This window comes from Amphiprion ocellaris, chromosome 2 (assembly GCF_022539595.1).
Source record: "Amphiprion ocellaris isolate individual 3 ecotype Okinawa chromosome 2, ASM2253959v1, whole genome shotgun sequence".
Lineage (NCBI taxonomy): Eukaryota > Metazoa > Chordata > Actinopteri > Pomacentridae > Amphiprion > Amphiprion ocellaris.
Window position 1 is genome coordinate 18,892,776 of NC_072767.1, and position 15,256 is coordinate 18,908,031.

The following is a 15,256-nucleotide window of genomic DNA, read 5'->3' on the forward strand; positions in this document are numbered from 1 at the left end:
CTCCGAATGAACCAATCACAATTTGCAGTCCGCTGTGATGTCACAACATCCAACAGTTTGTCTGAAACACTGTTAAAACTAGGTAAAATTAACAATCTGTGCTCTATTTTGAAGTAACACTTGAAAGACACTTAGTATGGAATTATGAGACTCAGATTCACTTGTCAAAAAGGGGCATAATATGGGGACCTTTAAATCTCATTCTTGAAAAAAGACAGACTGTGAGGATAACCTGAGGCAGCTGCAGGCGGACCGGTCGTGGCGGCGCTCCCCCTGAGGGTCTCAGGTGGTCTGGTGAGGGACTGGGAGGGGGAGGCTGATGGGAGCCTTGGTTGCCCTCTTCCTCAGCTCCCTGCAACTCATCCTTGGTGCAGTGATTCTTGGAAAGGGAGCTCTGCTGCAACCAGTTGCGCTTCTTGGAGACAGTGATGGTGGTGAGCTGTGGCCTCCACGATGAAGGCTCGTTGGGCCTGGCCACCTCTCGGCCATTAGCACAGGGGGTTTGAACATTCTCAATGAAAGCTGAAGGAGCAATGGAGAGAGAAAGACTGTAAGAGGTACAACTTTATGCCAGGAGACACTAAAACTCCATTTGGTTGGCATAAAGAGGAAGTAATTATGGTGATGATCATCATTTAAGTAATTACTGAGCTAAACTGAATTGCAGAAACTGATTATTCATTTCAGGATATTTGTGTGTCAAATTGAAGAGAACATCTGTATCATGAAACCACAGGTGTCGAATACTGTCTTTAGGTTTTATAATTTTTCTTCTCTCATCTTGTCCCTCTGGTGGGTCTTTTAAAGTCACCAAAACAAAGCCACGTCTCTGCTTTGTCTCATCTGAATGAGCCTTTTACACCTTTTGGATGGAGCATTGTCTTGTAGTTTTTATGACCAAAGTCAAACTTTCAATCACTACACCACATTCCCCTGCCGCACCGCTTCCCCTTTCTCCTCAGTGACATCCCATTTTGTGTAAGAGTCAGGAATATGTGGGTTTTGAATTCAAAAGAGCTCACTGGAAGACGGAGGGATTTAGCACGCATATCTTCCATCACAGCAACTGGGGAGAAAAAAAAGAGCAAGGAACCGCTGGCATTACAGCTGTGAAAATAGAGCAGAGAGGGGAGGCGAAGAGGCCGATGATAAGTGCAGCCAGTGGCGATAGGCGCACAGTGAAAAAGACCAAATAATAGAGATGGTGACGTGGTCCCTTAAGTCCCAAAGAAAGGAACAAAAGAGTTGCTGCGTGGCTTTAAGTGTGTCTAAGCTTTTCAATCAGATAGTAAGAAATTCTCTTAAGAAAAATCAAAAAGCGCCTTTGCCTGTAAATCAAATGGCATGCCTGTATTTTTACAAGGGTTGATAGCAAATGCTGCCAGAGAAAAACAACCTGTGTGTGTCTCAGGGAGAGTGCGGTGCTGAGGGCAGGGTCTTGCTCTAACTTGTACAGTAGGCTCATGTAAAAGACTGTTTTGATCCTCAGCAGCTTCCAGACGAGGCCTTCCACATGCTATAATGACAACTTCTTCTTTTCTGAAGGAAATGTATTTTCATGCGTGCCAGGCTATCCAGCAAATTACAGACCTGGGATTATTTTCACTTTACAAAATCGACATTTAACACAGAACTTAGAGTACATACATATGTGATTGTGCCACTAGAAAGTGTGAATGAGTCAAAATAACCATTTTTTCCTTGTTTTACTAATCTGGAGAGGTTCAGGAGAGGAAAGAACTGAAGTACATTAAAGAAATCACATGGTTTCAGATTATATAACTTCCACTCAGCAGACTGAGACTAAGGTATTTTTTGCTTGGTTGCTTTTATTGACAAAAGCCTGAAAGTGGCACAAAGAGAGTGGAGGGCTCCACTGGGATTTGCTTTACCCTGGAAGTCAACCAGCCTCTCAGAACAACGTCTCCCGGCTTTCTGTGATCTACAACTTTATAAAGCAACTGTTGTGCCGCAAACCTCAACTCTGTAGCTCCTCTCACCCCAACAGCACAAGTCTTGAGTTTTTTTTTTCCCGGTACAATTAAGATATAAAGTGGGATGAAACTGATTTTGTTCGGGATGCCACTCCTCTGCATTCCAGCTGATTGTATAAGATGCTTGTGAGTATATAAAGCAGCTTTCAGTGGCAGGAAAAAAGCACTCCTACAGTAATCTCAACAGTGGAAAAAACAACAGCGAGGAAAACGCAGCCAATCACAGCCTCTCAAACTGAACCACAATGCTGACAGGATGTAAAGCACATTTTGAGGTATTTCTTCTCTTCCGCTCTGTTTAATTTATAGACAGAATCGTGTTTGTATGACGCGAGCAGCAGTGTGTTTCCATTGGCCCGGGTTTGGACTGTTTGAGGGCTTGGGGCTCAGTAGTTTTAGCATGTGCCGACAGATGAGAGAAGGGGGAGCGTACATTATGTTTCTGGAGGTATACTGTGCAATGAATTAATGTGTAGGCCTGAGCTGGCAGCTTACTAATCTACTCATCAGCTGTTCTGGCCTGGCAGCTCCTTGTAACTCTTTCAACTCAAAAGTAGACTTTTTATTTATATTTGAACATTTATGAGCGGAAACCTACAGACGGTGAGGATTTTCTGCAACAGGAGGTTAGTTTACAAAATGTTCAAAACCTAAGGCTCTTTCGCCTATAATTGAGAGTTTGCTAGAAAAGCTCTCTTATAACCAGATGAACGACAACAAATGAAAACTAATAAGATATACGATTTAAAGTTGCACACAGCTTAGAGGCACAGACACAAAGAATAAAAAAAAAAGAAGCAAAAAAAGTAACTTTCAGGAGATGAAAATACGTAGTCTTGGTTAACCAAAGTTTCACTGAGGTAAAGTGAGGGATAAAAGTTGCACTGAAAAGGTAGGGAAGGATTATTCAAAGGTGTAAACAGACAAGTTGTTAGACAGCAGGAACACTTTGGGAGAGCAGGGAACAAACATAAAGATCAAGATCAATCCTGAACTGCAGACTCTCAGCCTGGTAAAGCAATACTGCAGAGAGGTGAGATGGTTGTGAACAGAGCTGTTGTCAGCTTGCCATCTTCTTTAAGGGGTCTTTCATAACTGGAAGAGGAAGCGTGTTCTGACACGAGCAGCATTCCAGACCACAGCTCCAGATTTACAGCCTCGCTGCTGTCTCCTTCCACTGTCGCACTCCTTCACAGGAGCAATGCTTCCCAAACAAACAGCAGGCCGCTGCTTTGACTAAATAAGTGAGATTTTAGCAATTTTCACTGCTGTCAAATATAAAACTGTTTAAACACTCGCCTGCTCCTGTCAGCGTTTTTACATCGGTGTGCCTGTATTTTCACTTCTGCTTGTAGCTGAGTCTTTGCACTGTTGAACATTCAGCCTGATAAAGGCCAGACAACGCATTATCTGAGCTTGCTTTTCTTAAAAACCAATCTTCATAGGACAATATATATATTTAGATGAAAGGAACAAACTGAAATTGTTGAGATACAAAAACTGCAAAAGCCTCAAGAAAGATATACAGCACTTGTTTTAAATTAAAAAAGAAGACTTGTGGATGGATAGAAAGATTTTTTTAAAGCTAAAGTGCTAAATTGATCATCAAACCATCAATCAGGAATTCTATTGAGGTTTCACAGGTTACTTTTTATCAATACATTCATATTTATTCATCATGTAAGCAATCATTACTTGTGAGGGTAGGATTTTTTACTTGTGAAAGTCATCAGAATTTCCGCTGTAGATATTTTTTTTGAAAGAGCAAGATTATTAAATGCTGTTTTCATTGATTCCTACTGACATGTTGTCAAATGAAGTATGACAGCTTCCAAAAAAGTAAAAAAGAAACCACCTCCTTTTCTCTGTTTTTTGTTATTAGACTGATAACCTTCACCAGCATCTGTTTAGCACATATAAACATAATGCAGAACAAGACAGGTGCCAGTAAACTAAAATTTCCATACAGGAGCTAACACAACCTGTCTGTCTGTGCCATCGTGGTGTGAAAATAATGTGACAATGCAGGGAAAACTCACACCCCTGACCTGAAGGTAACAGATGGCCAGAGCACATAATACAGGGGTGCATGTCTGTGTGACAAAACCAAGAGAGGGAGAGGTTGTGCGTGGATGGGGAGGAGCGTTCTGGGTTTGTCTGAGGCGCTACAAGGAATGCAAACCTTCAAAAAAAACACAAAGGTTATATCCTGGATGTGTTGGTGTGGATCTGTGCCATGTAAGCCTGACAGTAAACCCAATTATATTCAAGTCTAAATCTTCTGCGAATCTTTTTCTACTCCAAGACAAAGCACTTGATCCACTTTCCCAGAGGCTTTTTCTTTTATTTCCCAAATTCCTTTTTCTTCATAGAGGTGAAGTGCAAAACACACACCAGCTAGTTTTCTCCTCCATACAGACAAAACTTTGTTGTGTATACAGAATTTCGGAGCCCCCTTCAGAGGGAATCTTTTGCTGTGTGCCATACATTCCTGTTGACACTCATTCATATGCTAATGAGGATTCTCAATGTAGATTTTTCTTTTTACACCAGGGCAGAGCTGAGATCGTCCAGGGTTGCATCACATGTCAACACTTGCATCCCGCTGGGGCGTCCTGGCAGCGCAGCCTGTAATGCTAATACCACTTCCTTCTCAATACATTGGCTTCGAACCTAAATTCTTTTCTATGTTGCAGTTCTTTCAGTGACTCTCTTCTCCTGTCTCACTGTGTCTGATAGAAAAAAATGTCTAAAATTGCTTCAGGGGGAGGACCAAACAATCTAAAAAGAGGCACACAGACACACGCTGCGACCCAATTAGGTGCAAAACACTGGTGAAAGTAATACAAGTCACTGAAAGTTAAGAAAAAAGTCTTTCAGGAAAGCTCTGCAGCCTCTAAATTGCTAGTTAGCAGCGATCATCAGCATTCTAGTGCTTCCTGCAGTGTTAGCAGACACCATCATGTGACTCATACATCTCATAAAACCTCCTGGTATGAACCCTGATGCCTCAAGTTTCTCCTCCATCACCTGATCTGTCTTTAGAGCGACCATCTTCCATAAATCTGTCCAAGTACAGACACACCAGACAAGACAAATCATTGTACCGCCACCATCAGTCATGTGTTTATGTGCAAAAAAAACACTAAGCAGCTCAGTAACAAGGTTTTTGGCACAAGGCAGAAACCAAACGCCACATCGTTCTGACATGACTTGACAGCAGTCGGGGAGGATTATATTACACCTGCACTCACATCTCAACTCTGAATCCACTGAGCAAGCAGGAATTATTGTAACTAAAATATTGAACAATACCCTAACACAGAGCATCTTGAACTTCATGTTAGACATGTTATCAACTACTGATGCTATCCATAGCTTCACAATTTAGGAAATATTGCTGCTTGCTTGCACAGATTTAAATGCCAATGTTAATCTCATGTTTATATGTGAAAGCTAGAGCCAGCAGCCAGTTAGCTTAGCACAGAGACAAGGAGCAGAGTCAAAGCTATGAAGTTTGTAGCTAACTTTTGAAATGTCACAAATTTTTTTTTTTTTTTTAAAAACCCATTTATTTAAAAATACAAAATAGGCTAGTTAACATTAGCTACTTGGAGCAAATACACTAGACTGCATAGTGTTGTCATAAGATGGAGGTACTGGCTACATCAGGGGTGGGCAATTAATTTTCATATGGGGCCACATGAGAAACTTTGACGGTTGTTAAGGGCCGGACCAGTACACTTAAAAGCTCTGCTCAATATATAGCTCAATAAAAACAGTAAACTACACAATACAATGATGTACAATGCCCAACTCTTGAATCTCTGCTCTCAGATCTCAAACTGGTTTAAGCACCTTGTCCAGGCTGAGCCATCTGACAGCTGTCTGGTAACCAAGGTCACCATGTTCACAGGTTCACACATGTGTACATTAAACATGGCTGTAATAAACAGAGTAGAAGAAGTAGAAACAAAACCGGGTGTTTTCCAATTGCAAAAGAAAAACCATCAAGAATAAAAAGAAAAAAGAAAATCTGGGCCCAAAATGGAGAGAAGTCTTCAGGAACTGCTTTCTATTGGGAAAGTTGTAATTATTTTTTCATGTCAGCAAGTAATGGATATTTTTCATGCTGTCTGGAAATAAAAGTAGTGTAAACACCTTCTAAACTGTGTGAGCTACATGCTAGCTACATCCGAAGTTAGTCTGAAGCAAGTATAAAAATTTGAGAAACTGGGAAAGTTTTTCACATTTTTACTTTTCTAATGCTTTATGTGATACGTCACAATATGTGGATAGTAGGGTTGTCCAATATTATTGGGCCGATAATGGCATAAAAATGTATTATCAGTCAATATCGTTATTGTTTTGGGTTTTTTTTTTTTTTTTGGCCTATCATGAAAACTGATATAATAATGCCTGGATTTCGCCAGCATTTACTGCCGCGCAAATAATCGCATCATCAAACTGCGTCATGAAGCGTGTAAAGAACCGAGCCGGATTTCTGGCGTGTGGCACCAGCATTTGGCGCAACAAAAAAAAAAGATATAATAGGACTACATTGCCAGTCGAGTTCGTCTACCAATGGAATGAGGGAAACGCAGCTTTTGCTCTCAACCAAACTACAATCACTAGCCAATGTGAAGTAGAGTGGGGGCGGGTCTTAGAAAGAAGTTGAGATCCATCTGCAGGTGAGTCCATTGTTGTCATGGTTATTGTGATGCCGTGGTGCGATCCCTCAGTGATACAGAAATATTTCACAAATCTGTGGATTCAGACTATAAGCTGCATCACTGCCAAAATCTAATCACTTGGTCATTGCATCATTTCTGACCTTCCCTGAAAATTTCATCCAAATCTGTTATGTCGCTTTTTTGAGTAATGTTGTGCACAGACAAATAAACTAACAATATGTCTGTGGTTTGGAATTATTTCCAAGCCCACATAGTATCGGTATCGGCTGATATCAGAATCAGAAATTGAGAGTTGGACAATATCGGCATATCAGTTATCCGCAAAAAAGCCAGTATTGGACATCCCTAGTGGATAGTATGGAAAAATGGATAGGAAAAACAGCTAACATCTAAATTCCATGTATAATTATTGAGCTTTACAGGTACTGACAGTTTTATTTGGTAAAGGAAAGGTTATGGTGGGCTGTTTTCTGTTTCCAGTTTTTGTGCTAAGCTAAACTTACCAAATGTTTGTTGTAGAATCATATTTAGCCTACTGTTCAGATATTAAAGTTGTTTTTGAATGTCTTCACCATCAGCTTTCCAGTTTAAATATATTTTCTGAACACTGGACAGACTCAGACAAGCCAAGCCCCCCATTTCAGTCTTTATGCTAAGCTAAGCTAAGCTAAGCAACTGCTGGTTGTAGCTTCAGATTTAACATCCACATAAAAGAGTGGATCCTCTCATCTTACTCTCGAACACAAGTGTGCATATTCCCCAAAGTATGAATCTATAGGCTCACATGCACACTAAGTATGACTGACTGAAAAAAAACACAGCACTTAGAAAAAAAAGTGAAAGTAATATGTGCCTCCCAGGAGAGGATCTCCTCTTTGTGGTGTCTATGGCTCAGGCTCAACACCAGGTTTGACTGACACACCACTCCTGAGTTCAGGCCTGGCCAAAACATTACGTGTGGATAGTGCATGCATGCCTGCCGGCACGCCCGCTGCTCTGCTGCAACAAAACACAACAAACCTATCAATCCTCCAGCTGCAAATACAGACATGCATGTACACAGCAGAGATGTTCATGTGCATGCTCATGTGCACAGGATCCCTCACCCACACATATGCGAATAGGGACTGGCACACACACAACAACGGACGTGATTTTATACATTGTAATTAAAGGACAAGTCAAAACAGATGTGAATTAGCTCCAATCTAATTCAGCCAATATTTAGTTCTATGACTTCATAGTGAGAATTAATAACCAAATAACACTCAAGGGGAGAAAGAGGTCTATTTTTAGAAAGTTGGAAATATATAAATATTTGCATATACAAAGAGTGACCCATAAACTCAGTGAGGAGTTTCAAGCCAAGACAAGCAATTCACTGGAGCTTTTGAGAGCTTTGGCATTTCTCTCTCCTTTTTTAAACGGCTCTTTGTAAGATGCTGAGAGGCCCACAGGGGCAAGATAAGTCCTGGGCTGACCTTAATAAATACTTAATCACCCTTCATTTTGTTCATTCATGGCGAGGAATTAAGTGACACAACGCAAACAAGTTAAACAACAGGAATGGCATCCTAAATATTCAACCCAAAGTCTCTTTAAAATGCAAGTTACCATGGAGTTGTCCAGAGCAAACGACTGGGGAGGAAGGCGACATGACAGCCCAACCCCCCTACTCTCAAACAAACACACACAGACACACAGACACACATGCACACACTCTCTCTCTCTCTCTCTCTCTCACACACACACACACACACAAACTCCACTACCACAGAAAATAGCTGCAGTGGCTTCCCTCCTGCTTTGGATTCCTCTGGCCACAGCTGTGGAAAAGTTCAGTGGGGACTGAGAAAGAGGAAAGCTGAGCAAAATGAGGAAAAAATTAGAATGGCGAGGGGGTGAATGGAAACTAATATCTACAAGACTTTATTTTAACCAAAAGACAGGAAAGAGCTGTAAAGTTGGAGCTATACTGAGCCAGCAGCAGCTAGAAGTCAAACACGGAGGCCTTCTGCTCAGCAGCCTCACAGATCACACTCTATTTCTAGCAGTACAGCACACTGACAGTCAACAACAACCTGCGCACATGGCAGATTGTCTGTTTACCCTGGTAAACACTGTGAGGACACATTCACTGGAAGCACGCTGGCTCTCACATACATGCATGTTTTTCATCCATACAGCCACCACTTCCACATCCTGCGCAACAAATGTCAGAAAGTTTTCCACACAGACTGTTTCCGAATCCTGGGATAAAACTGTCTCAGTTAAACCAAATCCACATGGATAAAAAGGACTTTTAATTGAATGAAACTGGATCCAAAACCTTTGAAATGGTACCCACATAAATATTGAAGGTGTACAACCAGTTAAATACATGGTACCATGATGCCAGGGTGGGTGCAAAGCATTAATTCCAGTAAATGCTGGGGAAAGTTGGTATAAAAATGGATAAAGGTACCTTGTGATGAGATTGTTTCAACTTATTCTGAAATCAAAAGTGAACTCTGAGCGTTAACTTTTGAGCAAACATGCCTGAGAGGTCCTTAAATTAGAACATAAACATTTCAGCGACAAGCTGGGCAAAGAGCATCTGCTGGAAAAGACAGAATGACATGACCGAAAGCTCCAGAACAGGCACCAAAAGGACCTTGCAGTGAGATAGTTTTGGTCCACTGTGCCAACAGACTAATTTTCATTTTCTCTTGTAATGTAAGTTTTATTCTGAGCACCTAAATAGACTCATTGGTGCATGATGGAAAACTGGTACCATCAGTGGTTTCATGATACAGATGTTCTCATGTCTTCACACCTCATCACAAGTAAAACATCGAATCACAATCAGAAATTCATTGGGCATCTTGTTCATGATCAAATAATTAAATCTCCATGACACACACACACACACACACACACACACACACACACACACACACACACACACACACACACACACACACACACACACACACACACACACACACACACACACACACACACACACACACACACACACACACACACACACAAACCCCACCACCAGCACCACAAAGAACGCTCTAGCAGGAGAGTGAGTTAGTTGTTACTGAACTACACTGTGAGTAATCCGACCTACGACCCGATGTGCTATTAATTCAGTGTTAAAATGCACCTAAATTAGTGTGAAGGACAGAACCCGCCACCGGTTAGAGAATCGTAACAAAGGAAAGCAAGAGGTCTGAGGTGTCTCGTCCCTTTGCTTTGCATCCAGAAGAGGAGGAGTGCAGGGCTGGACCGCCACCAGACGGAGTGTACTATGAGTGGAGGAGGATGATAACAATCAGACGGGAGGAAGGAGGGTGAGAGGCCTCTGATTTAGAGGATCCACGGGAGCTGAGGCCATGCCGTGTAGCCTTCCTACCTGGCTGTCGTGGTGACTTGATTGTAGGTGACTTGGCCTTGACAGATTTACCCCCTCGGCTGGATGTGTGGAGGCTGACCTGAGGACAGGGCCGCTCCTGGGTTTGGCCTCCACCACGGGGCAGAGATGAGCCCTCAATGCGCTGCTTCATCTCAGAGGACAACAAGCGGCCCTTGTGCATCCACTCTTGCATCTTGTTGACGGTGACACCATGAGCTTTGTTGACCCAGTTGTCCACCTGTGCTCGGACTTCAGTCAGCTCCTGCTTGCTGTCGTGACCCTGATATGTTGCTGCCTCCGTGTTGCTGTCTGAAGAACCTGTGAGGCTGTTGACTGAGCCGCTGCTCTCAATGAGCTGCCCGCCGCGGTATTCCTCACCTCCAGCATCTTGTAGCAGCTCCTCACTGCTGATGGTGCTGCTAAGCACCCTGGGTTCAGACAGCTCACCCTCTCCTGCTCCTTCTTTTGTCTCTGAAACTTCTTTATCATTTTCTGCACTCTGCATTCCAGCAGCCTGAATGCAGGCTGAAGGTCCGCCCGGATACCTGATAGCTCCATCACTAGCAGAGCGCAATAATGTGGGTCTTGTTTTGGTCAAACACAAGTTGGCCATGCTCTTACTGTTCAGCCTGGCCTTTGGCTCCAGATTCCCGGTGAGACAGAGCAGCAGGGAGTCAGTGTCGGACACCTGCTGAGGGCTGTGGTCTCCTCCTGAGGACCAGGAGTCGCTGTCCATGTTTTTGACTGACAACCTGGAGCACAGACTGTCCCTAGAGTGGCTGCTACAGGAGGAGGTGGCCTGCTGCTCAGTTAAACCACCACTAATCTGCTGCACATCCAGGTTGATATCATTCATAGCATTGATAAGGAGGTAATAAGCCTCTTTCAGCTGGTTCCTAAGCCTGTCTGTTTCCTGCGCACTGCTGCTGTCATCACCCTGTCGTTTATCCTGACCAGGCTGGGTGAGCTCTGCAGCCTCTCCTCTATCGCCATTACTTTTTGTCCTAATCATCTCATAAAAGGGCAGAATTTCATTATCATAGTAATCGTCATCTTCGCTGTCTAAAGGGTATCTCAGGGAGCCCTCCGTGGCGCACAGGGATGCCATGTTAATGTCGCATATTTCTAATTCAGTGGGGAAAAAAGTGGGGCTCTGCAGTCCTCCTGCAGTCCCCCTAATGTCCCCTGCATAGTCGGGCCCGTAGCTCTCAAGATTTCTGATTAAAACGTTCTCTTCCGCGATTCTCGACATGCAGCTTGGATACACGAGTGCCGCGCAATTTGCAGAGATCGTCTCCAAAGTTGCGCTGCTGTCAAAACTCCAGTTGGCGTTGCGCTCCTGTACAGCTACTACAGTCCCTGCCATGTGCCGGGTGTATGTGGGCTCTGTAGCCTCACTATCAGCTGCAGGGACCCGGCCCTCTGCTGGCTTACTGCCCCCTGTATGTACCTGCGCTCGGTATAAAACGTGATTTGAATTGTCCCCAAACCCGATTGAATCTCCGACGCTGCGCTGCCTTGGCACCGCGACGAAATGTTTTCTCTGGACATGCGGTCCTCCGAGCCCCGTCGTGATCTGCTCAGCGGACCTGGGTCCCCGGTGGCTCCCGTCTCCCTCCCCGAACGCGTTCCCCCCAAACTGGCCGCCTCTTTGAAGCGGGACCCCCAGGAGCTGCTCATTAACCCGAACCCTGCCCCCGCAGCTCCGCTCCTGGCCGCCGGACAGCTGCGATGCGCGGCTCTCCGGGACTCTCACAGCCCCCCCTGCCTGCACCATCGCCCCGTCAACACAATTCTCGTACGTACTCATTCTCCCTGTCGTGCAGTCCAGCCCAGACAGCAGGACTACCGGCCGAGCGTCACCGGAGTTTCGCTGCAAAACTTTTTCTTTACCTTCTCGTCCCCCATTCGCCGCAGCAGCAGCAAAGCCGTATCCACCGCCGACCGTCGCTCCTTTCTTGGATTTCTTCCCCCGGAGTTTCGCTAGTAAAGTCCTCCGCAGAGGATCAGCCATTCCTTTCCTTTTCCCCCCCAGTTAAATTCCTCCCGGTTTCTTTCAGCACGCTGGCTCCAGAAGGGAAGGACCGAGTGGCTTCTCCTGGCTCGCCGCGGTCAAAGCTCGCCGGGCGGACGCTCTCCTCTCCATTCTCCGCTGTCACCTCCGCTCTGTCGCCCCTCTCTGTGCTGCTCCACTCTGCCACTGCACCACCTCTCCCTCCCTCCCTGCTCCACACTCTCACCCTGCCTCCCTCCTTTCTCTCCCTCTCTTTCCTTCTCTCTAGCGCCTCACCTCACCCTGTCCTCATGTCTGCAGCTCAGATATTTGAAATAGTTTCTTGGCTCAAAGTTCAGGGACTTTGAACATAAATTATGCAGAGAAAATTGCATGAAAGCTTCTCTATGTCCAGCAGAGCTTGTTTTGTAACTTAGTAAGAACAACAACACTGCACTTTTTATTAAAAAAAATAAAGTAATTAACTTCATTACGTGATATCAAATTTAAACTAATAAGTGCTTCCCCTGAGGGTAGCTGAACAGGACATCCTTTATAAAGCATTAATAAGTTTTAACTCATGGATTTATTAGCGCTTAATAACTTTATTTCTATTTACGTATTAATTTTCCTACTTTGTAGAGGGTTTGTGTGGTTCTGGATGCCAGGAAAACTGAAAAAGGTTCTTCAAGCTGACTGTTTTGTCCCAAAAAATCCACATAGAAAAGCACAAAATCCTCCCAACTAAGAGTTTTGAAGTAGTTTGGAATGTTCTGCATTTGTGCTTTAAAAAAGACTGCTACTAGCTACTAATAAAAATAGTTGTCGATTACTTTCCATCCAGCCAGCACATTCACCTGCTGTTTGTTTTAGGTCTATTTCTGGTAATCCCTTTATTATTCATAGTTAAGTTACCAACTCTGCAGACACAAATGTTATGAATTTCTTATTTTCTCTAAGACACTTCGATGCAACTGTGAATTCAAAGACATTATAAAGATGGGGGATGACAAGCATCACTCACAACCTGGCAACCTAAAAATTGTTCTTATGAGTTGCTCCTATTTGAAACTTCAGTTATTTGTTAATTAGCCATTAATAAAGCCATTTGTTAGCGCTTTTTAAAAGTATGTAATGATTTATTAGAAAGCCAAGGAGAAGTTATAGTAACTAAACACGTGTACCTACAACATATGGTGTGTGAATAAATATTACACAATAATAAGCACTAACAGTGTCATTATAACTATCTCAACTAGATGGAAAAAGACTGTGTTTTACATACGTAAAGTCTTAATACAACAATAAATACTCAAAGGTTTTCAGTTTAGACATTTCAGATTCAAAATCGTACTTTTTTTAACAGATGCAGTAAGAAGCATAAATATTCTGTAAGGTTACATGGCAACATTTTACTTTTAGGTATTTTTATTTGTAAAAATTGCATTTTAAACCTTTAAATCTTAAATGTTGCCTAACAGTGCAGCAACAACCACAATATTCCCCTCTGAAATGTTGAAATATAAGTATAAGCACTCAAAATGTGCATTATGTACTCGATATATGCCTCTTTTTTTTTTTACTAATACATCTGTATAATTGTAATCTTTTAAGCCTCACACGCACAGTGAAGCTTTAAGTTGAGCTCTGGGTGATGGTATGTGAAACACAGCTCCATTGAAATTCATCACATATTTGTCCCCGAAATGTGAATTAAATTCGGTTGCAGAGCAGTGAGCCAGGACTTCAAATTACCACCTTCACTGGTAGCTGTGAAGGCATTTCAGCAAACAGTAGGGAGAACAAGCCTCATCTCAGGGGAAAAAATGTGCTGGAGAGAGACAAAGAGAAAAATGTTACTCTAAGCAAAGCAACAACAAGGAGAATGGTGGTAAGCTCTGCACTCTAAATCATCGTTTGCTCTTTACAAATGAGCAGGGCTGTGTGTGTCATGAGGAGTTTGTCTTTTCAAAGGTTCATCTTCATTATTACGCACACATGAAGGCTATTTTTCATCCGCCCCTGACGACAGCACCAACCCAAAAGCACGGCCTGCCTCGTGATGGATCGCCGCCGATTATTGGACTGACACTTTTATCTGAAGTGTATCTTGAGTAATCCTCTCCTCTTTGACCTTGCATCTAACCCCTGTCCCTGCTCGCAGCACAACCCAAGGCTTAGCAGCGTCCAAGCTGGCGCAGAAAGGAATGAAACATACTTCACTTGAACCTTAAGCCATTTGTTTGCTGTTGCCTCTACTTGGAATGTGCAAGAGGATGAGCTGCTGAAAAGCTGCAGTGGGTGTATGAGTGCACATGCGCTCTGGATACTTCTGCCTTTAAGACTCACACATATGCTTATTATGCTTATATACTCACACACACACACACACACACACACACACACACGCACACACACTGCTGACTGACTCTGAATCCATTATAACTATGCCTCTGTTTTCTAAGGTACAATACCTACCCATGATTGAGGGCATTTATTGTCAGAGCCATTCATCGACGGGGCCCCCAACGTCCCACATTCACCCCCCACCACCACTAGCACCACCGCCGCCACTACCCTCAGTAAAACATGATAAGCATCTGTTATTGCCCTGCAGGAGCTGCGTAGGCCCTGACGCCACGGCCTGCCTCCCCGACTGACTGACTGACTAGACCCTGTCTGGGCAGTTATTCACAGGTCAAAACCTGCAGGCTGCGTAGTGTGTGTTTGTGTGTGAAACAGAGGAAAAGGGAAAGCAGGGGGGAGAGGAGGGGGTGTAAGGGTTAAGAGGCTGTATGCACAGGGAACGATGCAAACCTCTGGACTTTACAGAAGCGCTGCAGTTGTTCAGCGCACTCACTGCAGGGCATGGGCAGTCTCTTTTTGAGAGTTTCATAATGAAAATAGCTTGCATTCTTTGAGATGTGATTTTGTCTTGTGATGTCTTAGGCCCTGCAGCCATAAGCATACCGATAGTACAGATTTAGATAGGCAACACAAGGGACACAAACCCTTATTATTAGAACATGTGCATTAGTCCTGCATCTTATGATTTTCTTTACGTAAGTCGATATGCTCCCACTATAAACTGATGCAGAAACTGGTGCATAAAAATTCCTAAGACTGCAGGAGATCGTGAGAGATCCCTCTAATACAACAGTATCCATCAACA

At 43.5% G+C, this 15,256-nt stretch overlaps 1 protein-coding gene across 2 annotated transcripts in view; it reads right to left on the reverse strand.

Annotated features, from left to right (window-relative positions):
* syde2 (synapse defective 1, Rho GTPase, homolog 2 (C. elegans)) overlaps positions 1-12,302 on the reverse strand; it is a 56,605-nt gene extending 44,303 nt beyond the window's left edge. The window contains exons 1-2 of one of the 2 annotated variants that reach the window (XM_055016552.1): positions 10,092-12,301; positions 233-522 (exon numbers count right to left, since the gene is read on the reverse strand). In XM_055016552.1, coding sequence (XP_054872527.1) covers positions 233-522; positions 10,092-12,105 — 2,304 coding nt within the window. In that variant the 5' untranslated portion in view covers positions 12,106-12,301. Of the gene's footprint in view, positions 1-232; positions 523-10,091 lie in introns of both variants that reach the window. The other variant, XM_055016555.1, reaches the window with a different exon arrangement.
* Between the last annotated feature and the right edge of the window lie 2,954 nt (positions 12,303-15,256).